This window comes from Panthera leo, chromosome C1 (assembly GCF_018350215.1).
Source record: "Panthera leo isolate Ple1 chromosome C1, P.leo_Ple1_pat1.1, whole genome shotgun sequence".
Taxonomy (NCBI): domain Eukaryota; kingdom Metazoa; phylum Chordata; class Mammalia; order Carnivora; family Felidae; genus Panthera; species Panthera leo.
Window position 1 is genome coordinate 62,824,189 of NC_056686.1, and position 27,882 is coordinate 62,852,070.

The 27,882-nt window shown below is 37.5% G+C and overlaps 1 protein-coding gene and 1 long non-coding RNA gene across 2 annotated transcripts in view; one reads left to right on the plus strand and one right to left on the minus strand.

Moving 5' to 3' along the window:
- Positions 1–782: 782 nt before the first annotated feature.
- Positions 783–27,882, plus strand: part of ACADM (acyl-CoA dehydrogenase medium chain) — a 33,365-nt gene continuing 6,265 nt past the window's right edge. The window contains exons 1-10 of the mRNA XM_042952231.1: positions 783–1,253; positions 5,263–5,350; positions 8,442–8,539; positions 8,675–8,744; positions 10,032–10,132; positions 10,762–10,842; positions 18,286–18,416; positions 22,156–22,264; positions 26,965–27,105; positions 27,685–27,780. Coding sequence (XP_042808165.1) covers positions 1,224–1,253; positions 5,263–5,350; positions 8,442–8,539; positions 8,675–8,744; positions 10,032–10,132; positions 10,762–10,842; positions 18,286–18,416; positions 22,156–22,264; positions 26,965–27,105; positions 27,685–27,780 — 945 coding nt within the window. The 5' untranslated portion in view covers positions 783–1,223. The remainder of the gene's footprint in view (positions 1,254–5,262; positions 5,351–8,441; positions 8,540–8,674; positions 8,745–10,031; positions 10,133–10,761; positions 10,843–18,285; positions 18,417–22,155; positions 22,265–26,964; positions 27,106–27,684; positions 27,781–27,882) is intronic.
- The window catches only part of LOC122227611, a 36,004-nt gene continuing 15,739 nt past the window's right edge, over positions 7,618–27,882 (minus strand). The window contains exon 3 of the long non-coding RNA XR_006206147.1: positions 7,618–7,773. This is a non-coding gene — a long non-coding RNA (uncharacterized LOC122227611). The remainder of the gene's footprint in view (positions 7,774–27,882) is intronic.

Consider the following 27,882-nt stretch of genomic DNA (forward strand, 5'->3'; position numbering starts at 1 on the left):
CACTTAACATTCTGCCTTATGCCCAGTCTCAGTAAATACATTATAAATCCCCAGATGAAAAGGTAGAAGGTTCTTGTAGGGGACTACCATAACAGAATATAGGAATTGAAAAGCTAAATTAGAATGAGATAATGGCTTGACTTATCAGGCAAAAAAGATTGTTAAGCAAGTTTACAGGATTTAGTGGTGAGTGATGAGACCCTAAACTAGGATGATAGCAATAAAAATGAAAAATCCTGGGGATTATGGGAAACATTTACACTCCTTCCTTGCGGTGGCGTTCTTACTAGCTTTTTCACAAAAAGCTAGCCAAACCTTGGACAGCTTTACAAATCCCCCAACACTGTAACATCACACCTTACTCACTGCGAACTCAGGGTCTAACAGGAAGAGAGGGTGGCTTTAAATAGAATTCCTCGGGCAGACATTCACGCCCAACATTCATTCATTCGCTGAGCCAGGAGCTTTAAATAAACTCAATTTATTTCCAAGGACACCGTCCACATCCACACACGTGGGTAGCAATAAATAGCCTCGGGAATATTCGGGAAGGTCGAATTTACCTAAGGGATTTCCCGTTTGTTTTCTGAAACACAGCACATACTATGGCTTCGGCCGAGCTTTCGAGAATAAAATGTACTTGTAATACTTAGGCAGAAAAAATTGGATTGGTAAATTTCTGGGACGAGGCCAGGGAGAGCATCTTACCACCAGAACTGGCTGGGGACTGCGCACCCTAGCCCCTCCCTTTCACCCAGATGCCCGACAGGCCCCGCGCCGCACTCGCTCCTCTTCTTTAGGCGCGGGTCCACCCTCCAGCTCCCGCCGCCGAGCCTGGCTCGGAGAGCTTTAAAGGGTTCCGCGTCCTCGAAAGGTCGCGCTGTCGAAACTCTGTGGGCCCGAGGGAAGTGAAGCCTCTTCCGGGACCACCCCTTGGGACACGTCGGCCAAAGGAGGTCGTTAGACACTCTTTCCCAAACCGCCCAAGTTCCTACTGGTCCGCGCTGGCTCGGAGCGAGCACGCAGCCCCCCACCCCCATCCTCCTTTTCCTTTACGGTACCCTTTTTAGGCTACCCGCTCCCCACCCACGTCCACACCAGCGGGCGGGACCAGGGTGTGGGCGGGGCCAGACGGGTGTCGCTCCTCTGGGTTGGAGGACCCCTTTAGAGTCCCGGAGCTGCGCAGAGAATTGGAGACCAAGCAGCAGGATCAAGAGTCAACCATGGCAGCGATGTTTAGGCGATGCTGCGGGGTGAGAGACAGCAAGGCTCGGTGGGGTTGGGGAATGGTGGTTGTGGCGTTTGGGGGGGGGGGGGGGCTGGGGGGGCGGAAGCTTGGGGCGAAAAGAGGCGCTTCCCCGGGAGGGTAGGAAGCTGTGGTGAGGAAGGAGCTTATCTCGGACGCCTTGGCCTTCCTGACCTCACCGTGGCTGCGGGCCTGAAGTCCGGATCCTCGCCTTGCTTTCACGCTTACCCTCTTCTCTTATGATCCAGTCCGGGCTTTCAATTTTGCCCTATCATCTTCGCAACTCGTCGGTTCCTTCATAGGCATTTTTCGGAATGTCCTTCATTTTCCCTCAGGCTTAGGAACTCTCCATATACTTCCCCCAGGAATCTCACCCTTTCCCGAAGGTAAACTGTGTCTAAATTGGGCAGGCATCTCAGAACGAGCAAAGGCCATGTTTTTGCAGTATATTTTGAGAAAACTCTCTACTGGCTTTATGCCTCCAGCCCAAGAAGAAATCATAAAGTAAATGTCATCATGCAATTGATACATGCTAGAAAGCGCAGATTTCAGATACTCGTATCTTGAGTGCTTGCAAAGTTACGGAGGAAAAGGAAAGTAGAGCAGCTGCTTCTTGGGGTACTTAATGTATTTAATAATTGAGTTAAGAAAGTTATGTTCTTGGCCCCCAAAAAAGTAGCTTTAGAATTTATAATAATTCTAATGGATTGCTGCCCAATATTTGTTGTTGCTATACACGTTAATGGGCTCTGAAGGCAGAAATCTGGGCATTTTAAAAATTATTTTTAACTCACACCAGAAAAAAAAGATCCGATTTCTCAATCTCCAATAAGGTATATAGAAAAACCTGATCCAGAAAACTTACACAGCTGTATCTCATCTTTGACACTCCCATAAAATTTAAGATTCTTACGTTCCTAAGAAATGGGCGAAAGCGTTTAATTATAATTGTGCTGGGAGGGCACCTGGGTGGCCCACTTGGCTGAATTTAGGACTCAGTTTTGGCCGAGGTTATGATCCCAGGGTTGTAGGATCCAGCCTGGCATCGGGCTCCATCCTGTTTGGGATATTCTCTCTTTCTTCCCCGTCCCCCCACACCCCACCTCTGCGTCTCTCCCCTGCTTGCTCACGAATGCTGTCTTGCGCTCTCTCTCTCTCTCTCTCTCAAAAATACATAAACAGTTTTAAAAATACATAGTTGTGCTATTATTGCAGAATTGATGCTTGACTGAGGTTGCCATCTCTTGGAGATTTGGAATTCCATTGTTCTGGGCAGAGATCCCAAAGTAATAAAATCAGTATTTATATGGCATTATGCTTCCAAGACATTTTCTTATTTTAATCATCTCAACAAATTATCCAGTAAGAAAAGCCTCATTTTCAAAGTTTGAAAAGAAGCTACAGGGAAGTTTGTAATTGGTCCAGTGTCTCAAAAATACTTGGGGAGTCTAGACACAAACCATTCTAAATCCAAATAATCTACAATTTCTATATTCTGTCTACTAAGTCACCTCTCTAAATGGATAACATTATTATATCATTAGATTGATGGGGATTGTCCCCAGGGTGTAGCTACTTTTATATTTTATATAACGTTTTCCTGAAAAATAATATGTAAACTTTTTATAAATTATTTTAAGTCCATTAATAATTTTCTTTTTTATTTCATTTTCATTTTTAATTTTTCAATTTTATTTTAGAGAGCGAGAGTGAGTGGGGGGAGAGGGGCAGAGACAGAGAGAATCCCAAGCAGGCTCCACACCAAGGGTAGAGCCCAATGCGGGGCTTGATCCCACAACCCTGGGATCATGACCTGAACCGAAATCAAGAGGTAGACACTCAACCCACTGGGCCATCCAGGTGCCCCTCCACTAATAATTTTTGTATTTAAAGTCTCGGCAGACTTACTTACTTTGTGAGGTCTAATTTTTGTTCGGTAGTATGTAAACACACACTTAGAAGAGCCAAGTTTTTTGGTCTCATTTTTGTGGGATGTTTTTCTTTTTAGAATGTACTAACCGAATAGGAGACTTAAACTGAAAGAACAGATAGCAAGGTGGTTGATGGTATGGATTCTCTATAGTAAATGCTACAGTTAGAATCCTGGTTCTACTATGTAATAGCACAGTGACCTTGTCCAATTTCACTTGACCTTTCTGAGTCTCACTTTCTTCATAGGCAAAATAGGAATAAAAATAGTGCCTTAATCCTAGGCTTGACTTGGAGATTCAGTGAATTAATTGTGGAATGTGACTGTAAACAACTACAGGTTTCATCTATGATGTTTGAACAGTAAGCATTAGAGAAACCATGTTTTACTGCCAAAATAAATTTAATGAAAATTGCAAAGAAAATATGTATTTTTATACTCTGGTTATTCTTTTTGAAATTGTATAAAGTGTTATTATTTTGAAAGGGTATTCACGATATTTGACTATCCATAATGTCACGTTAAATGTAGATGGTTCTCTTTGTAAGCTGTGGTCATCTACAAAATAGACAGTTTTTACAGATTTCCAAAAATGTAAGTTCAGTTCTTTTTTTTTTTTTAAGTTTATTTATTTATTTTGAGAGAGAGAGTCCAAGCAGGGGAGGGACAGAGAGAGAGAGAGAGGGAGAGCGAGAATCCCAAGCAGGCTCTGAGGCTGACACTGGAGCTGGACTCCGAGCTCAAACTGAGGAACTATGAGATCATGACCTGAGCTGAAACCAAGAGTTGGATACCTAACCAACTGAGCCACCGAGGCTTTCCACCATTTTTTTTTAAATTTTGTTTTTAAATGTTTATTCATTTTTGAGAGACAGAGTGCAAGTGGGGGTGGGGCAGAGACAGAGACAGAGACAGAGAGACAGAAAGACAGAGACACAGAATCCAAAACAGGATCCAGGCTCTGTGCTGCACAGAGCCCTACACGGGGCTTGAACTCGTGAACCAGGAGATCATGACCTGAGCCGAAGTAGGATGCTTAACTGACTGAGACACCCAGGCATACCAGCACCCCTTAGTTCTTAATCTTTTAGTATATTGTTCAATTTCTCTTTTCTTTGGAATATTAGAATTGCCTATGGATATTTCCATCAAATACTTTGAAGCGTAAACTGTGTGATTTTGTTGTCCTCAAACATATACTTGGGAGTTCTAGTATGCTTTCCATTAACTTAAATAAATGCAAATGATTACTTTTATGTATATTCAACTATCATGAGTATAATAATGGATTGCAAAGGAATAATTACATGTATATCTGATTATACTTTTTTTTATGAAATATGAGTATATTCCAGATATTAAGAAAAGTAGCCTATTAATAGTTTAGAACAGGGTTGGCAAATTTTTTTGTAAAGAGACAATAAATATTTTTGGCTTTGTGGACCATGTGGTTTCTGGCAACTATACAACTATGCTGGAAAAGCAGCAATAGACATGGTGTTCCAATAAAATCTTATTTACAAAACTGGTGACTGCTATAGTGTGTCTTAGAATATTCTAAGAATGTTTACAGACAGCAGCAGAAAATAAATAGAACTAGTTTTAGGCTAATTTGTTTTGTTAAATAGTAGAAAATGGAATCCTCCAAGGGACAATTCCCAAAGGCATACCTGCAAGGCTCACCTGGGACAGGGTATCAAAGCTGATAGACTACACCATCCTATTGTTGCTCTCTCCCCAGCTTCTCAATCACAGATGTCCTAGAGCTTGTATGTGAGATTTCCAGAAAAGCGGTCCTAAGTCTGATACTACCCCTGACTATTATTTGTCTTAGAGACACTCCACTTTAATACTATTGATTAGTTTTATTTTCATCACTTTAAAAAAAAAAAATCTCTGCAATACATGTTCAGACATCTGGTATGTGGCTTATTTAATATACAAATCAAATTATAGTTGAAGGCATTTAAGTAATGACTTATTGAATATAAATCACACAAGTTGCTGTACTCACTTGTAATTGTCAGTATTCTCTTATTTGATGTTTAATTCATCCAATTTATTTTAATAAAATTGTCCTTTACAGGTCCTAAAAAGTCTTTCTCATTCTGACTGGAGATCACAGCATACAAAAGCTGCCCTACGACGTGAACCAGGATTGGGATTTAATTTTGGTATGTTTTGTTCTGTCTTTTGATTTTAAACATAGTTGTTGTATATATGCAGCTCTGTATATGTATTTGTCTGGAATTTATGTATTTGTAAACATTTAGTAATGTCTAGTAATGAATAGAGCCAGTGACCATCCACAGATTGTTCAGTCAGTCACACCCATTCTTCCTGATCTCCTTTTCTTTTTCAACCTAATATCCTACACATAGATCTGCGTTAGCAGGAGACATATATATCTGTGCCCTTTTACCTAAGTTTGTAGCCCTAAATAAACAACAAATTTACTGATACAGATAGTCTTCAAGTTAGAAATTTGAATGCAAAAGATATATTTTGAACATTTAGATATACAGTGCTAGCTTCCTGCTAATAAGCCAAAGCCTGTTTTGGCCCTGCTGTATCTGCACTGCAGTTTTGATGCCAATTGATAGGTTTCAAGTCTGGGATCAGGGAGTCATGTTGTGTTGGAAGGGAAAGGGGTAAGATTTCTCTTCCCCTTTCCTCTCTAAAATGAAGACCCTAGACAAAAAAAAATGGATGCTATTTTTAGCATCCATTGTCTCCTAAAGTGCTTCTTGCTTCAAAATTATTACCTTTCTTTTAGTTGAAGCCATTATCTTTGGTTTCTTGATCTCAGAAAATAGGTAAAAGGCAGCTCAGATAACTAACTCCTAACCAGGTACAAATGACAAACTCAAAGCTCTCTAGGGTTATCATTTTTGTTTTTTATTTTTTAAGATTGTTAGCTTCTTTATAACGTATTTTAGAGTTAAAAATTTCAAGCCATGTGAGAATAGGAGCTTGGGCCACTGGGTTTTCTTTCTTACTGTGTTATTAACATAGGTTAAGTATAAGTGCTATTTAGTTTCAGTTTGTCACATACAGATTCATAGTCAGTAGCAAGACACCAGCAGGAGAAATCTGGTGGTATGCTGGGTAACTGGATGAGATAGATATAGTATTTAGGAGGGAGGCTGAGAAACTTAAGAAAAGGAATAGAGATAATGTCTATGAGCAGTTGTATCCCGTTCTTTATAAAATGGAGATAATGTCTATAACACAGGATTTATTTTAAGATTAATATATATGTAAAATCCCTAGTACAGCATGACTGTATTTAAGTAGGTTCTCCATAAATAATACAAACTAGGTCTCTGCCTTCCCTCTCTTTTTTATTCACCTACAACCTTAGTATCTGCTGGCCCCAATGTTAAAAGTAAATTGTGGGGCACCTGGGTGGCTCAGTCAGTTAAGTGACCAAATCTTGATTTTGGCTCAGGTCAATGATCTCAAGGTGGAGGGATCAAGCCCTGACAGCACAGAGCCCACTCCAGATTCTCTCTCTCCCTCTCTCTGTCCCATCCCCATCAAAGTAAATAAATAAACTTAAAAAAAAAAATTGTGATGTAGAAAACAGTGACTGAAACTCTTATGTATACTTTTACTGCTAACTCATTGGAAGACTGTGGGGCTATCATTTCCTCATTCTGGGCTTTTGTTTCCTTATCTATAAAATGAAAGATTTGATTTTAAGGCTATTCGATTCAACACCAAAATTCTCATGTCTTTTACATTTTATTTCTCACATCCCTCTGATCTATAAATGATTATAGTCTTGAGCATGTTTGCTGATATTCTTATCTCTTTGCTTTTGCTCTTATTTTTCTTGCCCAAAATACCCTCTATCTCTTTTGAATCTTACCTATCCTTTGATGTTGGATGAAATCACATTAAAACCCTGTAACAGTGTGGATTTAAAAAAATGAATATGGGAAGGGGGAAAAAAAGAGAAGAGAGGAAAACAAACCACAGACTCTTAATGATGGAGAACAAACTGAGGGTTGTTGGAGGGAGGTGGCTGGGAGATGGGCCAGATGGGTGATGGGTATTAAGGAGGGGACTTGTTTTAATGAGTACTAGGTATTGTATGTAAGTGAATAATCAGTGAATTCTATGCCTGGAAAAAAAAAATTACATAGAAAAAAAAAAAAAGAAAGAAAGGAAAAAAATGCAAATGACTGGCTCCAGTCCTCAGTCCAGCCACCTTATTCACTCCATTAATTTTATAACAACAGAACCTCATATTTTATGTAATTGAATTAGAGTTTTATGTTATTGTTAACTTTTGAGAAACAGTCCCACATTTTACTAGTTGCTTTGTGCTAATTTTATAACCTTAAATTATCTCAGTTTAAAGGAAGAGTAAAATTTGAAATTATAGTGTTGGGATTCTTACATGATACTTTGTGTTGCATCCACACAACTCCTGAAACAGAATGCTACGGGCACCAGTGACAGTCACAACAAAGTATATTGCAGTGAGAGGTAAGGCCGAGTGATTGGGACTGACACTCTTGATCAGAGTGCGTCCTGGAACAGCCAGGACACAGAGTTTTTATAGCCGACCATATCGTCTTATCTTCACCTGGAAACAGAACAAAGAAATAGTTCCCAGTTGGGGTTGGAAACAGTTCAGACACGCCCTTGCCACAACACTAATCCAGTTGATTTTCCTTGAACTTTTGTTCCCTTGATTGATAGGATAAGGCTGTTATCTCTTAACCTACACTGTTAAAACAAAGCTGTTATTTCTCAAGGCTACAGGTTAGCCCTAACACTACAATTTAACCCTTACACTTTGGAACAAGTTTTGCTGGTTTATGGTCTCACCGAGCATGTCTCATCTTCCTAGACTGATTGTTGAGATCAGAGCATGTCTTACATATTAGTTTCATTTTAGTGTTAGTAAACATTTGGTAAGTCTGCTTAGGAACTAGTAATAAGTAAAAACAAAATTTTTTTTACCCTCACCAATTGGAAGAGAAAAACGAGTTTATATCTGTTACCCTTTGGTAAAAGCTAGAAATCTTAACCTACCTCCTTTGGTACTTGTGTTGACATAACTTTGTTTATATTATACAATGAAATCTTGCTAGTCTGAAAGTGCATTGTGGTCTTTGTGGTTTATTTGTGGACTTTCTGGTTAATCAAGGATTAAAGACTCCATTATAAATTTTTACATACTAATATCATAGGACTTTTTTCCTCAGCTCATTGTCTTATTTTAATGTTTTCTAAATGACTTTCTTTTAGAGCTCACTGAACAGCAAAAAGAGTTTCAAGCTACTGCTCGTAAATTTGCCAGGGAAGAAATAATCCCAGTCGCTGCAGAGTATGATAAAACTGGCGAGGTAGTTATGTGCATTTTAAGGAGAAAAAAGTTTTTTTTACATTTTTATAAGATTATATAATTGAATTATCTAGATTTTAATGTAACTGTTTTTTTTTTGTTTGTTTGTTTTCTTTACCTTTCTCTTTCCTTTTAGTACCCTGTGCCCCTAATTAAAAAAGCATGGGAACTTGGTTTAATGAATACACACATTCCAGGGAGTTGTGGTAAGCTTTGTACACATTTTTTTACATTTTATTTATTTATTTTTAACATTTATTTATTAATTTTGAGAGACAGAGACAGAGCACAAGTGGGGGAGGGGCAGAGAGAGAGGGGGTGACACAGAATCCCAAGTAGACTCCAGGCTCTGAGCTGTCAGCACAGAGCCCATCACGGGGCTCAAACTCACTAACTGCGAGATCGTGACCTGAGCTGAAGTCAGATGCTTAACTGACTGAGCCACCCAAGGGCCTCTGTTCTCATTGTTTTTTAAGATTATTTATTTTGTGAGAAAGAGAGAGAGACAGAGGTTACGCGCTCGAGCGAGTTAGTGGGGGAAGGGCAGAGAGTGAGAATCCCAAGCAGGCTCCCCACTGTCAGCATGAGCCTGATAAGGGGCTTGAATTCATGAACCTTGAGATCATGACCTGAGCCAAAATCAAGAGTCAATGCTTAACCGACTGAGCCACCCAGGAGCCCCACTTTGTTCACATTTTTAATCCTAGAATGTATATGAATAGGAAAAAATTGCAAAACTCTACTTAGTCTTTCAAATATTAGTTGCCATTTATGTAAGTCATTTATGATAAAGGGCTTTTTGCCTTTATCTTTCTCTTTAGACTTCAGTATTTGCCTGCTGTTAGAAACCTTGTACTAATACCTAGAGGCATTTTTCCTTCTTTAAACTGGTTTCAACTATAACTTTATCCCTAAACGTTGGTAATTTCTCTCTAGAGTTGGTTTGTTGCAATTAATATTCTACCTTTGATTTTACATTTTGTTAAGACTTTTTTTTCCTGTGAGGTTGTCACTCCTTCAGGTAAAAGAGCCAAAGTTTTGGCACAGTTGAATCAAGTTTTTACAAAATCCAGTTGAAACAGGAAGACAGGTCCAGGTTACAAATAGAAAATTTTTTGAAATATTTAAAACTTATTTTGAATAAATATAATTTGTTACTGTGCTACCCAGAACACTTTTTTAGTTTCTTGTTAAATTAAAATAGTTCACCTTTGGGGCTCCTGGGTCACTCAGTCAGTTAAGCATCCAACTTTGGCTCAGGGCATGATCTCATGGTTTGTGAGTTCGAGCCCCTCGTTGGGCTCTGTGCCAACAGCTCAGAGCCTGGAGCCTGTTTCAGATTCTGTGTCTCCCTCTCCCTCTGCCCCTCCCCAGCTTGCGCTCTCTCTGTCAAAAATAAATAAACATTAAAAAAAATTAAAATAGTTCACCTTTATTTCTGATGAGAAAATACTACACATTATAATGGGCCTTAAAACATTTTGATACTACAGGAGGTCTTGGACTTGGAATTTTTGATGCTTGTTTAATTACTGAAGAATTGGCTTATGGATGTACAGGGGTTCAGACTTGTATTGAAGCAAATTCTTTGGGGGTAAGTAAGTTTCTTATAAAATTAATTGTATAACTCAGGTGTTAATGAGATAGTAATGCTAGGTTAGGTTAGCTGGTGCAACACAATTTTCTTTAAAATGAACACAAGATTCTGCAGTGAAGGCTAGAATTCTTATTCCCAGAATTGATCATTCTGGCCCTGTTGTCTCCGTACTTGTAGTCCTCCCTGTCCTTGTGGGGAAACTGTACACTTTGGCTGCTGCTTCAGTGGCAGTTTTTAGGTAAGGGCAAGGCGAAAACCCAGCATTCAGGAGAAGGTTCAGGATGGCTTATTGCCACTGCTGGCAGTGCTGAATTTAGTGAGCAATTCTTAAGAGACTTGATCATATATACCACATCATTTACCTAAATTTAATTCTTTGTGCATGTTACTACAGTAGATTTTTACATACTATATTACTGACAAATCCTGTATAACTTTCATGAAAATACTGGACTAACAGATTTATTTCCTTATGGTTTTAACTGTCTTAAAGGAAGAATAAAGGCCAGTTCTTTGGATTTACCCCTTGGGAAAAAGTAGTTCTCTGGTTTTGAATTATAGAATCTCTAAATTTACATACCTAATAAAAATATCTTGCTTTTTTCAATGTCACTTTTCTGTGGTAGCAAATGCCTGTTATCATTGCTGGAAATGATCAACAACAAAAGAAGTATTTGGGGAGGATGACTGAGGAGCCAATGATGTGTGTGAGTATGTGCGGCTACTCCTTTTTCCACATTTATTTTTTTTTTTATTTTTTTATTTTTTTTTTAATTTTTTTTTAACGTTTATTTATTTTTGAGACAGAGAGAGACAGAGCATGAACGGGGGAGGGTCACAGAGAGAAGGAGACACAGAATCCAAAACAGGCTCCAGGCTCTGAGCTGTCAGCACAGAGCCCGACGCGGGGCTCGAACCCACGGACCGTGAGATCATGACCTGAGCTGAAGTCGGACGCTTAACCGACTGAGCCACCCAGGCGCCCCTCCTTTTTCCACATTTAAAGAAGGGAACAAGGGTACTATTTCTCCTTTCCAATCAATGTGTATACACTGGGCTAGAACACATTAAGACAGAAGTTAGCAGCATATTTAGGTATAATGATGTTTCTGGGATGCCAAGAAAGTGTCATAATAATCCTCTTGCTTATTTTCAAGAGAAAGTTGTCTATTTAGGATGTTTCTGGGGTTCCAGACAAATGTTATAATCCTCTCCTAGCTCATTTCCAGGAAAGAAATACCTGTTTAACGGAGCACTCTGCAGTTCAAGAACTGAGTGATTGTGTCAGGAAGTTCAGATTGAACGTACGACAATAGATGTTTGAACTAGTAGTCTTTTGAACTAATAAGAAATTAATGGGACTGAAAAGTTATCATTTTATTTGTTGAATGATTGAATGACTTGAGAATCTTTATAGATTTTATTTCATTCTCTGGGTACTACTCAACAAATTTTTAAATTGGATCAAAAAAAGATATTTACAGGGGCTCCTGGCTGGTTCAGTTGGTAGAGCATGTGACTCTTGATCTCAGGGTCGAGAGTTCAAGCCCTGCATTGGGCATGGAGTCTATTTAAAAAAAAAAAAAAAAAGATATTTATACATATATACACACACACAGAAGATCTATTTTGAAAGTGTTTTTACATAAGGAATTTGACTTCTTTTGTTTATCAGTTGAATATATTTTCAATCTACAGTGTGATTGTGATCCCAAAATAGAGTAAATGGTTACTAGTTTTGAGGTAAATGGTAAAAATTGATCTGAAAGAGTAGAAAGTAACATTTAAAAATCAATGTTTTTAATTTTAGGCACCTGAATTTTAGGCAAACTGCTTAATAAAAACATTTATATAAATCTCTTAATAACTTTTCAACAAATGAGAGTTTAGGAGACTAATTCTCAGTATTGTCTAAGAATTGGGTGAAAATTTAGATTGTATCCTGTAGCATATATAATACTAGAAATAGGGTAAAAAATTATAGCATAGAGATGCCCAGAACCTACCCGAATGTACTGATAAGAATATTTGTAATTATTTTATTACTTATAAATTGGTATTTCTAAGATAAAAGTTTTTAAAAATAGTTCAAATATTTTAAACATTTTTTTGGCTATTTTGTTATGGATACCTTCAGTTTATGTAAAAATTATTCTAACTTCTGAATTAATAAAGGTTTACTATACATTTTCCCCGTTTTAGTGCATAATAGCAGTAAATGTACTCAAAATATGAAGTCAAGGGTGAAAATGAAAACAGTCAGTAGACATACTATGTCTTGATTCACAATTTACACAGTCATTTAGCTCCCAATAAATATTTATAAAATTATACTACATATAATGTGTTTTATTTAAATTTCTTAAAAAATATTTTTAACTTTTTTGATTATAAAACTATGGTCCCTCAGATAAGAAGTTAAGTGGTCTTGGGGCACCTGGATGGCTCAGTCGGTTGAGCGTCCAACTTCAGCTCAGGTCATGATCTCGCAGCTCGTGAGTTCGAGCCCCATGTCAGGCTCTGTGCTGACAGCTCAGAGCCTGGAGCCTGCTTCAGATTCTGTGTCCCCCTCTCTCTCCGCCCCACCCCTGCTTGTGCTCTGTCTCTGTCTTTCAAAAATGAATAAACATTAAAAACAAAAAAGAAGAAGAAGAAGAAGTTAAGTGGTCTTCCTCTCTTGTATTTGCTGTCAGATATTTTGTGTGTGTGTCCTCGGGTGGGCACAAACCATGCTGTCAGATATTTTAATACATATAAATGTATTTTTAATAGTTAGAGTCATATTATATATGCGGTTTTATATCCTGTTTAACATGAGCATTTTCTTTCATAATTTTTTAAATACTGCTGTGTTTTGAAAAATAAAAAATAAATTTTATTATATTTATTACTGTATAATATGTCACCTAATGGATGTACTGTAGTATAAATTATTAATACTGCTGTGTTTTGAAAAATAAAAAATAAATTTTATTATATTTATTACTGTATAATATGTCACCTAATGGATGTACTGTAGTATAAATTATTTCACTATTCCCTATTTTTGGATATTTAAATTCCTTAGGTTTTGGCTTTTAAAAATAATGTCATGGTAAACATCAATACAGAAGAAGTTAATACAAGGTTTTGGATTTAACTTTGCAGTACAGATACACTGTCATTGCATATTCATAAGACTTAATCTCTTGCTTGGTGCAGTCAGATATACTCTGGATATACATCCTCAGATATACCGAGGAAGCAAGTACGGAGATTAATTAAGGGCACTATAATTATTTTTCAATACCATATGGTATAAGAAAACTTTCAAAAATGAAAAGTAATTCTGTTATTGCATAGATATTATTATATAAACTATTAAAATAATAAATTGAAACCATATTTCTATTTTCAGGTTTTGGGGGGGGGGGATTTTAAGTAATCTTTATTACACCCAATGTAGGGCTCAAACCTACAACCCCCAGATCAAGAGTTGTATGCTCTACTGACTGAGCCAGCCAGGTGCCCCACAGAAACCATATTTCTTTTTTCAAGAATGGAGTAAGTATTTTAAATGTATACCTGAAATATATGCAGTGTCAGACAGTTAGGAACAAGTATTAAACTGTTAGAGTAAGCTTGTTATGGGCAGGACTTAAGTAAACTTACTTTTCCAAGCATGGTCTTAGAACCTAGAAGTCTGTAAAAAGCTTGGTGATGGTGCAGAAAACTACTGCCATAAAATAATGCATTTCCAGTGGAGCTTAGAAGTAGCTGGAATGCAACTGAAACAACACTGAATCTTGCTTCAAGTCTTGACTCAGCCATATAATAGCAATGTGATCTCATTTGGTCATTTAACCTCATTGTCTCTTCTGAAAATAGGGAGTATAGTATTCAAAAGGGATATACTAAAGATAAAACAAAATACTTGTTTTTCTAAATAGTGTTCCTTTTGCAAAAATATATTAGAGAAGTTTCCATCGTACCTAATGACCAGAGGAAACTTCATTTCTCTTTAACTGTTATTCATTCATTCACTAATTTACTCAGTATGTGAATTGCCTGCTCTATGCCAGACTTCAGTTTATAGGCATTTCACACCTCAAAGTTATACTTTTAACTAGTGTTTTTTTTGGCAAGATGGAAGCAGAGATCTAATTTTACAGTCCTCCATTAGTAATTATTTGAACCCCAAAGCATGTGGTATAGTATTTTTTTTTCTGGTTTTATCTTTATTTTCACCTCACTGCAATTTTAAAAAAAAAACATGTATTATATAAACTACCTGAAATCACTCTAGAGTATAAGGCAAAAAAAAATTTTTAATAGAAAATAAATGCAGAACTTCTTTGTAAAGTGTAAGGTGGTGGTATCATCACTAATAGGTTACACTGTTGTACTCCTTCATTCAAATGTCTTAATACTGTGCACCAGGGAATAAAAGTGAATAAATTTCGATCCTGGTCACAAGAAGTTAACAATCTGATAGACTCTCAGATCCTCATCCACAATGTATTAACTTACTATGCGTAGAATTATGCAAATAAGCAAATAAATTATGCATAAAAATTACTAATTTACTTGATTTTTCTGGTTTGAATGGCAGCATTTACATATTATAAATCAAACTAGTTACAATAGTGAGGATGACAAATGCCAGAGACATACTTATTAATAGGCATTAGGGATGCCAAATAGTGTACCTTTCCTACCCTCAGGAAGCTCTGATACAGCACAAGGGAGAAACACATGAATGACAATAATACTATATATAATACCGTGTAGTGTGATAAAGAAGAAAACAAGTTGCAGTTGAAATAAAAAAGAAGGCTTCTGCTGAAAGAGCATTATAAAATTAATTTTAATTACTAGGAAGCAATCCAATAAGACAACTCTGAAGAATTATCTGTAACAAGCCATTTTGTATAGAAACACACAGATCCGTATACTTCATAAGTTCTAAAAACTTTGCCTTATTATAAAGTAGAGAAATGTCTAATAAGAATATTTCAGGGGAAAAAATTCCCACTGGTGGTTAAAATAAAATTTTAGTACTTTACAGAATTATCTTTCCTGGACAGCTCATTGATACAGTATTTTTTGTTGTTATAATGCTGAAAACATCTTTAAATCTGTAGGTAAGAGATCAGTCTAGTTAACTCCTATGACACCTGAATCCCCTCTATAGCAACCCTGTCAAAAGGCCATCTTGCTCATGTTTTCAGTTTTCATGCTTGCAAGTCGAGCCTGCTGAAGTAGTTCCATTCGGAACATTTCTGATAATTAGAAAGTGCTTCTAGATTATGTGGTCCTGAGGAAAAAGATTCTGTGATTTTTTTCATAATTTTGCCACTTCACAGTATAATAGATATTCAGTAAAAGTTCAAATGATTTCACTGTAGTTCTGTCAATTCAAATTCTCTCCCTTGGCTGTATAGCCCTTGAGATATTTGAATATAGTTATCATGTAAATTTTTCTAAGCTAATTATGACCAATTTTTTTTTTTAATTTTTATTTTTACAATAAAGTCCCATCATTAGTAACCACACTCTGAAATACAGAGTAAATATAATACTCTAGCATGAACTGATGAGTACAAGGTTGGAGGGTTCCATCACTCTTTTTTTTTTTTAATGTTTATTTTCGAGGGAGAGAGACAGAGAGCATAAATGGGGGAGAGGCAGAGAGAGACACACAGAATCTGAAGCAGGCTCCAGGCTCTGAGCTGTCAGCACAGAACCTGACATGGGGTTTGAACTCATGAACCATGAGATTGTGACCTGAGGCCAAGTTGGATGCTCAACCGACTGAGCCCACCCAGGTGTTTCTCTATCACTCTTATTTTAGGTATTTTATTATTTTATTTTATTTATATTATTTAGATACTGTTGTAAACATAGCTTATAGCATTAGCACTGTTGACTTATTTTTTTTAAGTTTGTTTATTTTGAGAGAGAGAGAGCATGAGTGGGTGAGAGGCAGAGAGAGGATGGGAGGGAGAGGATCCCAAGTAGGCTCTGCACTGTCCGCGCAGAGCTGAATGTGGGGCTAGAATTCACGAACCTTGAGATTATGACCTGAGCCACAACTGAGTTCAAGAGTTAGACACTTAACTGACTAAGCCACCCAGGCACCCCTAGCACTGTTGACTTATATAAATTTTACTCTTGACTTAAATTATCAAGTTCGTTTCCTCATCTGGCATTAAGTTGTAGTATATTCGTTGGGTAGTCTATTAACTCTAATTTCAGCCCTGACTTCTCCCTTGAGCTTTACTCTTCTATATGTACTTGCCTTTAGACATTTTTTTCTTGTCTAGACTTAAATAGCTTAAACTAAATATGTCCCAAACCAAATTGTCTTCACTCCTTAGAACTACTTCCTTTCTAGGTTATCCCTAATTGGAAGTTGCCTAAACTAAAAAATTTGGTGATCATAACATCCTCTTTAGCTCCTGTCATAGACTCTGGGTCTGGAGTTCTCTCTTGTCCAGCAAGAGAGCGGACACAAGATTAGAATGCAAGAGAGGCTAATACCTGAGAGGAGACAAGAGCCCTAAGGGTCCTTGCTCCGTTTTTATTAGGATCAGAAGGCTTACAAGCATGATGGATGTGCACACAGAGACAATGAAACTGTGAACATTAACTCATGGGTGTGGAGGAAGGGGGGGTTTAAGATATTCAGTATTAGGGGTTTGAGTCAATACAAAACAAAATCCTGGCACTGGGTGGAAGGTTGTTAACAGACATGAGGCACCACCTCTGTTTACCTAAACTGGCCTAGGGGACAAGAAAGACAGAGCATGCTACCTCAGGGTCAACAAGGCACCTTTCTTTTGCTAACTAGGCTCTGCTCTGGGCAACTTCACCCTGCTGTAGTCTAAAGTCCAGTTTACCTGTTTACCTACTTTGGTCCTTCCTTTTTGTGAAAGTTTCTGCTATTGTACAAAGTTGAGGTGTGATAACGCCCTGAATACCTAATCTTGTTTACCTCATCTTGGATGTTTTCATCCTGAGATTTCCTATTCCCGTGCTTTTGTCCTATACTGGGGCCTTTGCTCTGTTTACCTAATGCATTGGTAATGCATCTTGGATGCATTCATGCTGTGGTTTTCTATTTCTTTATGCCTTGTTAACCTATCTGTGCAAACTCAGAGAATTCCTAAGCTTGTTCCCCACAAGCTCCCCAACATCCTATTTAGTCATCATGTCCTGTGGATTTCACACCACAGTTCTCTCCATTTTTTCTTGTTTCTTAGTTAAAGCTTTATTTCTTGCTTGTACTATTGCAAAGCCTTCTAATCTGTGTCTCTGACTCCAGTCTTATGTGGATACTTCTGCTATTTACTAGCTTTGTGAACTTGGGCAAATTAGTCTCACTATGCCTCAGTTTCCTTATTTGTAAAATGTAGATACCTGGTACCTATGCCATATGATTTGTTATTCCCCCTTAAATCCACCCTTGATAGTATTGGGGTATTTTTTGTTTTTTTAAGTAGGCTCCACACCTAACACGGAGCTTGAATTCATGACCCCAAGATCAAGAGTTGCATGTTCTACTGACCAAGCCAGCCAGACGCTCCAACATTGGGTTTTTTTGTTTTTTTGGGTTTTTTTAGTAGGTTCCAGGCCCAACATGAGGCTTGAACTCACAACCCTGAGATCAACTGTTTCACACTTCACATTCTAGTACTGAACTGTAGTACTTTCTTCTGTACAACTGCTATTTTATTGCCTTAGATCTGCTTGCCTCACTTACTCATCCTTAAAACTTATCTTTTCAGGGGCACCTGGTTTGCTCAGTTGGTTAAGTGTCTAACTCTTGATTTTGGCTCAGGTCATAATCTCACAGTTCTTGGGTTCAAGCCCCACATCAGGCTCTTCATTTGTGGAGCCTGCTTGGGATTCTCTCTCCCTGTCTCTGCCCCACCCCCACTTGTTCGTTCTCTCTCTCTCTGTCTCTCTCTCTGTCAATAATAAACTTTAAAAAAATAAATAAATGTTTTTACATTTCAGCAGTTTATTTGATTCTCTAAGAACATACTATTTTTTAGGTATTTAAAAATATTTAACACTGTGGCTTGAAAAATAAAATACACTCCTGGTTTTAAACATTCACAGTCTAATAATATTTAATTTTTTTCTGTTGTTTCCATATATTTAAGGCCTACTGTGTAACAGAACCTGGAGCTGGCTCTGATGTTGCTGGTATAAAGACCAAAGCAGAAAAAAAAGGAGATGAATATATTATTAATGGTCAGAAGATGTGGATAACCAATGGAGGAAAAGCTAATTGGTATGTTGTTTAAACATCTCTGTATATTGCTTGTTAATTACTTTATATTCAAAATCTTCCCTCCCTCCTTTCATTTATTATTAAAACACCACAATTAAGGTAAGTTGTATTCATGGAACTAGAATGTCCGCAAAAGATCATAAATAGTTCAATATATAATGTTTATTTTTTAGAGAGAGGGAGAATGTGAGCAGGGGAGGGGCAGAGAGAGAGGGAGACACAGAATCTGAAGCAGGCTGCAGGCTCCAGGCTCCAGGCTCCAGGCTCCAGGCTCAGCACAGAGCCTAACGCAGGGCTCTAACCCACGAAACGTGAGATCATGACCTGAGCTGAAGTCAGATGCTTAACCGACTGAGTGAGCCACCCAGGCACCCCTAGTTCAATATTTTTAAAAACTAGTTTTAGGGGCGCCTAGATGGCTCAGTCGGTTGAGCGTCCGACTTCAGCTCAGGTCATGATCTCACAGTCTGTGAGTTCGAGCCCTGCATCGGGCTCTGTGCTAACAGCTCAGAGCCTGGAGCCTGCTTCGGATTCTGTGTCTCCCTCTCTCTCTGACCCTCCCCCGTTCACGCTCTGTCTCTCTCTGTCTCAAAAATAAATAAAATCATTAAAAAAAAAAACTATTTTTAAGCCTTGAATTATTTCTTCAAACTAACTCTTCAGAGGTTTAATTTGTAAAAGCAAATAGAACAAAAACACCTGCTCTGGTTGAATGTGGTTAGGAAAGCCAGAGCTCTGTCTGCTTGGCTCTGTCCTCCACATCTGTACCCTATACCAGTACCTCCTTGAAAATGTTCTCCTAAGACTGAGGAAAAAGGAAAACCATTGGTAGGGTACATTTCCCTGGTTCTGAACGATAAGCAAAGGCAATCTTAAAACTCAGATTGTCTTTTAGAGGAGACAAAGTATTACTGTAGTGAAATCTAAAGGTCCAAATGTATAGGTCCAAAAATAATGACATGAAGTTCAACAAAGGATCATAAAATCACTTGTATAAATATAAAATGTTGAAGAACATATTTATACCATTACTTTTAGAAAAAAAAAAAAAAAAGTAGATAACTGTAGTTTTAGTAGAAATCAACAGTGTGATGTACCTGCCTTTAAGAAGCTAACCTAGGGGTGCCTGGGTGGCTCAGTCAGTTAAGCCTCCAATTTCAGCTCAGGTCATGATCTTATGGTTTGGGAGTTTCAGCCCAACATCAGGCTCTCTGCTGTCAGTTCAGAGCCCACTTCGGATCCTCTGTCTCCCTCTCTCTCTGCCCCCTCCCCCTTTGTACTCCCTCTTTCTCTGTCTTAAAATTAAGTAAACAATTTTTAAAAAAAGAAGCTAATGTAACTTCTTGCTGAAATGATAGAAGTATAGCTAGCACAAATGAGGAAAAAAATGGTAACAATTCTGTATGATACATTTTAAGAGGTATATTGACAAAATGAAATAAATTCAGAAGCAAGTAAGTATCCTCCATTGGGAAGCATCTAGAAAATATGTGCTGTGAAGAGTAAAGGAATTAAATTTGATTATTTAGAAAATTTTTGAAAGTTTTGAAATGTCGTCACACAGAAAGAAGAGCAGGTTTGTGCATTTGCTTTAAGAAGCCTGTTTAGAATTAATGGGTAAAGGTTAGAAAAATGAAGACTATAGCTCAACATAAAGACAAGCTTTCCAACAACATTGCCATCTAATGTGTGTTAGGTTGTCATGGAAAATAATGTATTTACCCATCACTACAAATATGCAAGAATGTAGACAGAGACTTCCCTAGAATAAGGACTCTGTGGTGATTGGAATAATGAACCAAAAGGGCTATCTTTCCTTGTCTGCAAAAATTCTTATTCAATATATATGTGTGTTGGGGGCTCCTGAATGGCTCAGTTGGTTAAGTGTCTGACTCTTGATTTCAGCTCAGGTCATGACCTCACAGTTCATGAGATCAAGCCCTGCATTGGGCTCTGGGCTGACAGCACAGAGCCTGCTTGGGATTCTCTTTCTCCCTCTCTCTCTGCCCCTCCCCCATTCATTTGTGCACTCTTGCACTCTCTCAAAGTAAATACATAAACATTAAGAATATATGTGTGCACATGTGTGTGTGTGCTCTGCAGTGCAGTTTTCTGGCAAGTAAACATTTTTCCTGGAAATGAGCCTACTGGGAAGTTATTTAATTTAAACATAACCCCTCTATGACTGTCCAGTACTAAGGAATGCTAGATCATTATTTTAAAGTCCTCATAACATCCAAAAGTAATAAAAAAGTGAAGAAACCATTCAAATTTAACAAATTGAGAGAAATTTAACAGTGCAATTAGAAGTTTTCATAATTTTGAGGCTCCTGGGTGGCTCAGTTGGTTAAGCATCTGACTTAGGCTCAGGTCATGATCTCGCGGTTCGTGGGTTCGAGCTCCACATCAGACTGTGCGCTGACAGCTCTGAGGCTGGAGCTTGCTTCAGATTCTGTGTCTCCCTCTCTGCCCCTCTCCAACTCACGCTCTGCCTCTCTCAAAAATAAAACATTTTAAAAAATTTTTTAAAGTTTTCATAATTTTAAGAACTCATTAAGTACAACTCGTAGTAAAACAAATTAGGTAATATGTGAAACTAGAAAACAGTTTTACTCTTTTTTATTATTAAGTGAAATTGTAGAGTGAATAATTTATTAATGTTAAGCATAGAAAATAAATTTGGTATTTAAGGAATTCTTTTAAAATTCTCCTATATCAGGCTTTTTAGAACATGGGTTACATGGATATTTGGATGTTTTAGTTTTCATACTTCATGTTCCATTTTAAAATCTTCCTGGGAAAAATTCTTCTGGAGGGAAAACCTAGCAAATATTCATAACAACTCAGTATAATAAAAACACTGATTCTGCTGCAAAAAGAGGATAGTAGGTAAAATGTAGGGGTCATCATCTCATATTATTCCTTTCACAGGCAGCCCTATTTATTGTTCTTTTCCAGATAGCTTGTCCTTTAAATAATGAAACTAGTTTTGGGAAAGAAAAAGTACCATTTCCATCACTGCACATACTTATTTTTTATATTACATAATCTAAAAGGAATACAAGGAATTTTTACTTATAACTCACACTTCTAAATAAAGTTAAATACCATATTATTTAAGTAGACCTGGGTTGGGGCACTTGGGTGGCTCAGTCAGTTAAGCGTCTGACTTAGGCTCAGGTCATGGTCTCGCAGTTTGTAAGTTCGAGCTCAGTGTCAGGCTCTGTGCTGACAGCTGGGAGCCTAGAGCCTGCTTCCGATTCTGTGTCTCCCTCTCTCTCCGCCCCTCCCCCTCTCATGCTCTATCTCTGTCTCTCAAAAATAAACGTTAAAAAAACAAAAAAGTAGACCTGGGTTAAAATACTAGCTCTGTCACACCATGAATATCTGACTCGAGCAAGCTTCTAAATTTTTTTTTAATGTTTTTATTTATTTTTGAGAGAGGGAGTACACGAGTGGGAGCTGAGAGACAGAGGATCGAAAGTGGGCTCTTGTGCTGACAGCGGTGAGTCTGATGTGGGGCTCGAATTCAACAAACAGATCATGATGGGAGCCAAGTCAGACACTCAACCGACTGAGCCACCCAGGTTCCCCTACACCTCTCTGATTCTTTATTTCATCATCTGTAAAACAAGGGAATAATAATTGGGGTTTTGGGGGGAATTAAATGAGACAGCCATCAGTGTGTGTTATCTGTTGATGTCATTATCATTGTATTTATATCATGTATATATATTAGGTATTTCTTATTGGCTCGTTCTGATCCGGATCCTAAGGCTCCTGCTGGTAAAGCCTTTACTGGATTTATTGTGGAAGCAGATACCCCAGGAGTGCAGATTGGAAGAAAGGTAAAGTGTATATTTATCAGTGATTAAGGTTTCAAATACTATTTTAGGTATACATTTCAAAATTACTATTTCAGTTTCCTTTATTGAAACCATTTTTTTTGTAGTAAATTGCAAAAAAATAAAGCTGGTTTTTGTTTAAGTTTTTATTTTAATTCCAGTTAACATACGGTGTTATATTAGTTTCAGGTGTACAATCTAGTGATTCAGCACTTCCATACATCACTCTGTGTTCATCACAAGTGCACTCCTCAGGGGCGCCTAGGTGGCTCAGTCGGTTAAGCGGCCGACTTCGGCTTAGGTCATGATCTCGCGGTCCGTGAGTTCGAGCCCCGCGTCGGGCTCTGTGCTGACAGCTCAGAGCCTGGAGCCTGTTTCAGAGTCTGTGTCTCCCTCTCTCTGACCCTCCCCCGTTCATGCTCTGTCTCTCTCTGTCTCAAAAATAAATAAACGTTAAAAAAAAAATTAAAACAAGTGCACTCCTTAATCCCCATCACCTATTTAACCCATCCCTAAAAATAAAACTGTATTTTGGTGTTATCAGGTGAAATAGTCTATATATTGCTGAAGATTTTAAGTTGAGGATAATCCTTTTGATTCATTATTTGAAAAAGTGGCCATTCATGGTGCCAGTCTATAGAGAATGCTAACAACAGCTGTGAGGGTTACTGAAGGAGAAATTAAACTGTCATTTATATGGCCTGCCCAATAATAGAGTTTTAGACATTTCCAAAGACGTTCCCACTCTTTTCCTTCCTCACAGCAGCCTTTTAGGTTAGGATAACTGGGATTATGCCCCTTTTTGATTAAAACAATACCTACGGTCATAAGAGAAAAATCTGTGCCTTGAGGAAAGTGTGGAAATGGTAAAGAGCCTTGAATGTGGGAAGGCAAGAAAAATTTTATTTAAATAAGAAAAGGTAATTTCATGTATTTGAAAATGATTATAATTTGAGTGTGTGGAGATAATTTAGCAGTAGCATTTAAAGTAGACTAAAGAGGGGCGCCTGGGTGGCGCAGTCGGTTAAGCGTCCGACTTCAGCCAGGTCACGATCTCGCGGTCCGTGAGTTCGAGCCCCGCGTCGGGCTCTGGGCTGATGGCTCGGAGCCTGGAGCCTGTTTCCGATTCTGTGTCTCCCTCTCTCTCTGCCCCTCCCCCGTTCATGCTCTGTCTCTCTCTGTCTGTCCCAAGAATAAATAAAAAACGTTGAAAAAAAAAAATAAATAAAGTAGACTAAAGAAAAGAGTTTAAAATTTAACAAATCAAAGTAGGAAAGAAATGAAGTCATTAAAGTAGTCCTAGTGAGAGGTAAGTAAATATGATTAAGATTTAACTCTGAGAACAGGAAGAGAAGACTCAATTTTACAATTGTAAAACTCTTCTTTGCAAAATGAATTTGTAAAAAAGAAAACCTATTAATGACCAAATAATGTCTATATTGAAGGCAAAGGAGAAATTATGGAGGTTTATTAAGAGTTCCTAAAGGTTACATGAATATATTTTCTTCATGGGGAATGGCACATATTACCCAGTGAGATATTAGACTAAGGGTGGCGTAACCTGAACTGGAAAGGCTAATCTGAATTGACCAACTTATGCAAACTTCTGAACCAGTCATGTGTATTCATATAATACACATTTTATTAAAAGCCATCAGAATCTTTCTGTTGTACCCACGCCTCTTGAAAATGGAAACATTTGGGGGAAAAAAAATGGAAACATGGTAGAATATACAAGAGAGGTAACTTTTCTTTTAGGTCGTAGAATATTAAAGGTGGAAGATGTACACAATATTTCAGTCTGTTTACTGAATATTGAAACGGAGATCCAAGTAAATTATTTACTTAGTGTAACACACTCAGAGGTGGAGTTGAGATCACTACTGAGGTGTCCTAGGAACTTGCCCAATGTGGTTGCTGACACTATTTTTCTCTATTTTAAGAGTAGATATTATAGACTGCACTTTATAAATAAAACTATAATGAGATTGTTGTATATAACAAAGTATAAGAATGGATGTGCTTCTTCCAAGCAAATTTTTTTTTTAATGTTTATTTATTTTTGAGAGAGAGAGAGAATGAGCAGGCAAGGGGCAGAAAGAGAAGGAGACACAGAATCTAAAGCAGGCTTTACGCTCTGAGCTATCAGCACAGCCTGACATACGGATCGAACTCATGAATGGCGAGATCATGACCTGAGCCAAAGTCGGACACTTAACCCACTGAGCCACCCAGGTGCTATTTATGTTTTATTCATGTTTCTTTTTTAGGGATGGTTGCTAGAAAACTTAGGGCCAGTTTTTTTTTTTAATGTTTATTTTTGAGACAGAGACAGAGCATGAACGGGGGAGGGTCAGAGAGAGAGGGAGACACAGAATCTGAAACAGGCTCCAGGCTCCGAGCTGTCAGAGCCCGACGCGGGGCTCAAACTCACGGACCATGAGATCATGACATGAGCCAAAGTCGGGCGCTTAACCAACTGAGCCACCCAGGCACCCCACCACTTAGGGCCAAATTTATGGCCATCTCTAGAAAGTGTGAAGGACCAAATAGCTTATACTTTTTTCAGTAGTAAACTCACTTTCCATTGTATTATGTTGTTTCTAGTCTCATTAATTTTTTCTCAGTTTTCTCACTTAAAAAAAAAATCTCTAATTCAATAAATATTTATTATTGAGTTAATACTTAGCACTATTATGGTGTTGGGGATACTGTATGGATCAAAACAGACAAAAATCCCTGCCCTTGGGGAGCTTACTTTCTAATGAGAGAGATAGATAATTATATTGTATAAACTTAAACTCCTTAAATCTTTTTTTTGAAATATATGGGCATTTTACAAATTTGTGAAATTTGATATTTAAAATTTTTTTTTGTTTTAGAAATTATCTGGCTTGAGATGAGTCCAGCAAGCATTTTGGTTTTAAATGCTCTAGTGTTTGGGGTGAGTCTGGGAAACAGGATAGAGTAAACTGTTTTCATAAACAGTGTTTTCTCATTATATTAAGTAAGGGTCCAAGGCACTAGAGTTTATTGACTTATAAAGACAAAAAAAAAAAAAAGATGTTGGTTTCTTTCTTGGTAAAACTGTATATTATTGTTACTATTTCTTCAAGCCTAGAAGCGGATGATTAATATTAAAACAAGAAAGCAAAAGAGCTCATTTACAGCTATGTATTCCCATTTCCCCTGCTTCTATTACTGCTTATTAAAAATTAGATTAAAATGTTTTTTCCTTAAGGAGAAGAGTCACAATATCTGCAACTCCCTCTCAGCTATTCAGCAAATAATGCCAATAGTTACACACACAAAACACAGAAACAAAGCAAATGTGACAAAATGTTAATAATGGGTGAGATAAAGGGTACATAGGTATTTGTTATACTACTCCCATAGGCCTTCTGTTGGTTTGAAATTTTTTGAAGTAAAAAATTGAGGGAATATAGCTACTTGGGTAGTTTCTTATAAAGTTAAATATTCATTTACCACATACCCAGCACTCTTAGGTATTTATCCAAGAGAAATGAAAACAAAGGCCTATACACAAATGTTTGTAGCAACTTTATATAATTGCTAAAAACTGGAATAGAAGGGGAATGTCCATCTGGTGAACAGATAATGGATATGTGATCCATCCATATAGTGGAATACTACTCAGCAGTAAAAGAAATAAATTACTGAGCAGAAGCAATATGGATGGATCTCATAAGCACTCTGCTAAGTGAAAAGTCAGGCCTAGAAGGCACTTATTACTCATTATTATTCTACTTATATGATATTCTGGAAAAGGAAAACTTATATGGACAGAAATCAGATCACTGGTTGCTTCAGATTGGGTTAAAGTAAGGGTATTGACTAAAAAGGAGCACAAGGGAATTTTTGGGGGTGCTGAAATAGTCTGTCTTGACTGTGGTAGTGGTTCCACATAATGCATTTGTCAAAATTGTTAGAAATTTTAAAGAGGGTGAATTTTCCGGTATGTAAATTCTACTTCAGTAAACCTAATTTTAAGAACAAGTTGGTACATTACTTTGCTTGCTAGCTCTATTAAGCTGAAGTTAAACATCCCAAATCAGATTATGTTTGCTAAATGCTTTTGCTGACATTCATGGTAAAAAAGATAGCCTTCAAACATGATAAAACTTGTCTTTGTAAGGTAATATGTACATGTAGACCTTTAGAGTATTGTTGGTTTCAAAGTTTGGGGAACAACTGTTTTAGACTAGGGGTTGACAAACTTTTTATAAAGATCCATATTATAGAAGCGCCTGGGTGGCTCAGTCAGCTAAGCGTCCAATTTCGGCTCAGGTCATGATCTCACAGTTCATCTGTACTGACAGCTCAGAGCCTGGATCCTGCTTCAGATTCTGTGTCTCCCTCTGTCTCTGCCCCTCCCCATTCATGCTCTCTCTCTCTCAAAAAATAAAAGTAAAAAAAGATCCAGATTATAAATATTTTAGACTTTGAGAGCCACAAGGTCTGTGTCCTAGCTACTCAATTCTGCTGTATCAAGAAAGTAGCCATAGATTATATGTAAACAAATAGGTATTGACTCTTCCAATAAAGCTTTCTTTACAAAACAGGCGTAAACCATTGTTTGTCAACCCGTTTTAGATAATTGCAGAAAATCCTAAAACAGGTTAAAGCAAAAATTCATGCTAGCTCAAAAAGTGTTCCTTAACATACATTATTTTCCTCATTAGGAATTAAATATGGGTCAGCGATGTTCAGATACAAGAGGAATTGTCTTTGAAGATGTGAAAGTGCCTAAAGAAAATGTTTTAATTGGTGAGGGAGCTGGTTTTAAAATTGCAATGGGAGCTTTTGATAAAACCAGACCACCAGTAAGTAATATCAATGACCTGATAATCTTTATAGGATCTTTTTTTTTTTTTAGGATCTTCTTTTATTCATTACATTCAGTAGTTTTATTTATACATGGCATATCTGGTGTGTATTTCTTGTTAAATATCTACTTCTTTTATTAAGGATGGAGAGATACTGTCATTTTTCTTTATTTTTTAGAATTCCTCAACTGTCTTGCCACCTGTTATTTTAGCAAATACAAGATTATTGTAGTCACTGCTAGATTTACAGACAGGCAGTCCATACTTAATCATTCCTGCTAATAGGTGCTCATTTCCTTTTCCCTTACTCAGTAGGAATATTTCCCCTAAGAAGCTTTCCCTTGTTAAACAGAAGAAATGACTTGTCTCTAGGGTATGGTCTTGTGCCTCACTAATGCCTTTAATTTATACAATATAAATTTAAATGCTTGTTCTCCCCCATCCCTTCTTTTGTGGCCTGAATGTATAGTCATTTTCTCTTTGTATAATCCTTCACTTAGAATTTACGCAAATGGCCGTTGTACTGTGTTGTAAAGACAACGTGAATTTTTGCTTCGTAAAATATTAAACCAACAGGTAGCAGCTGGTGCTGTGGGACTAGCACAAAGGGCTTTGGATGAAGCTACCAAGTATGCCTTGGAGAGGAAAACTTTTGGAAAGCTGCTTGTAGAGGTAATTTTTATTTTTTAATTTTAATTTTTTTTTTTTAATTTATTTCTGAGAGAGAGACAGAGTGTGAGTGGGGGAGGGGCCGAGAGAGAGGGAGACACAGAA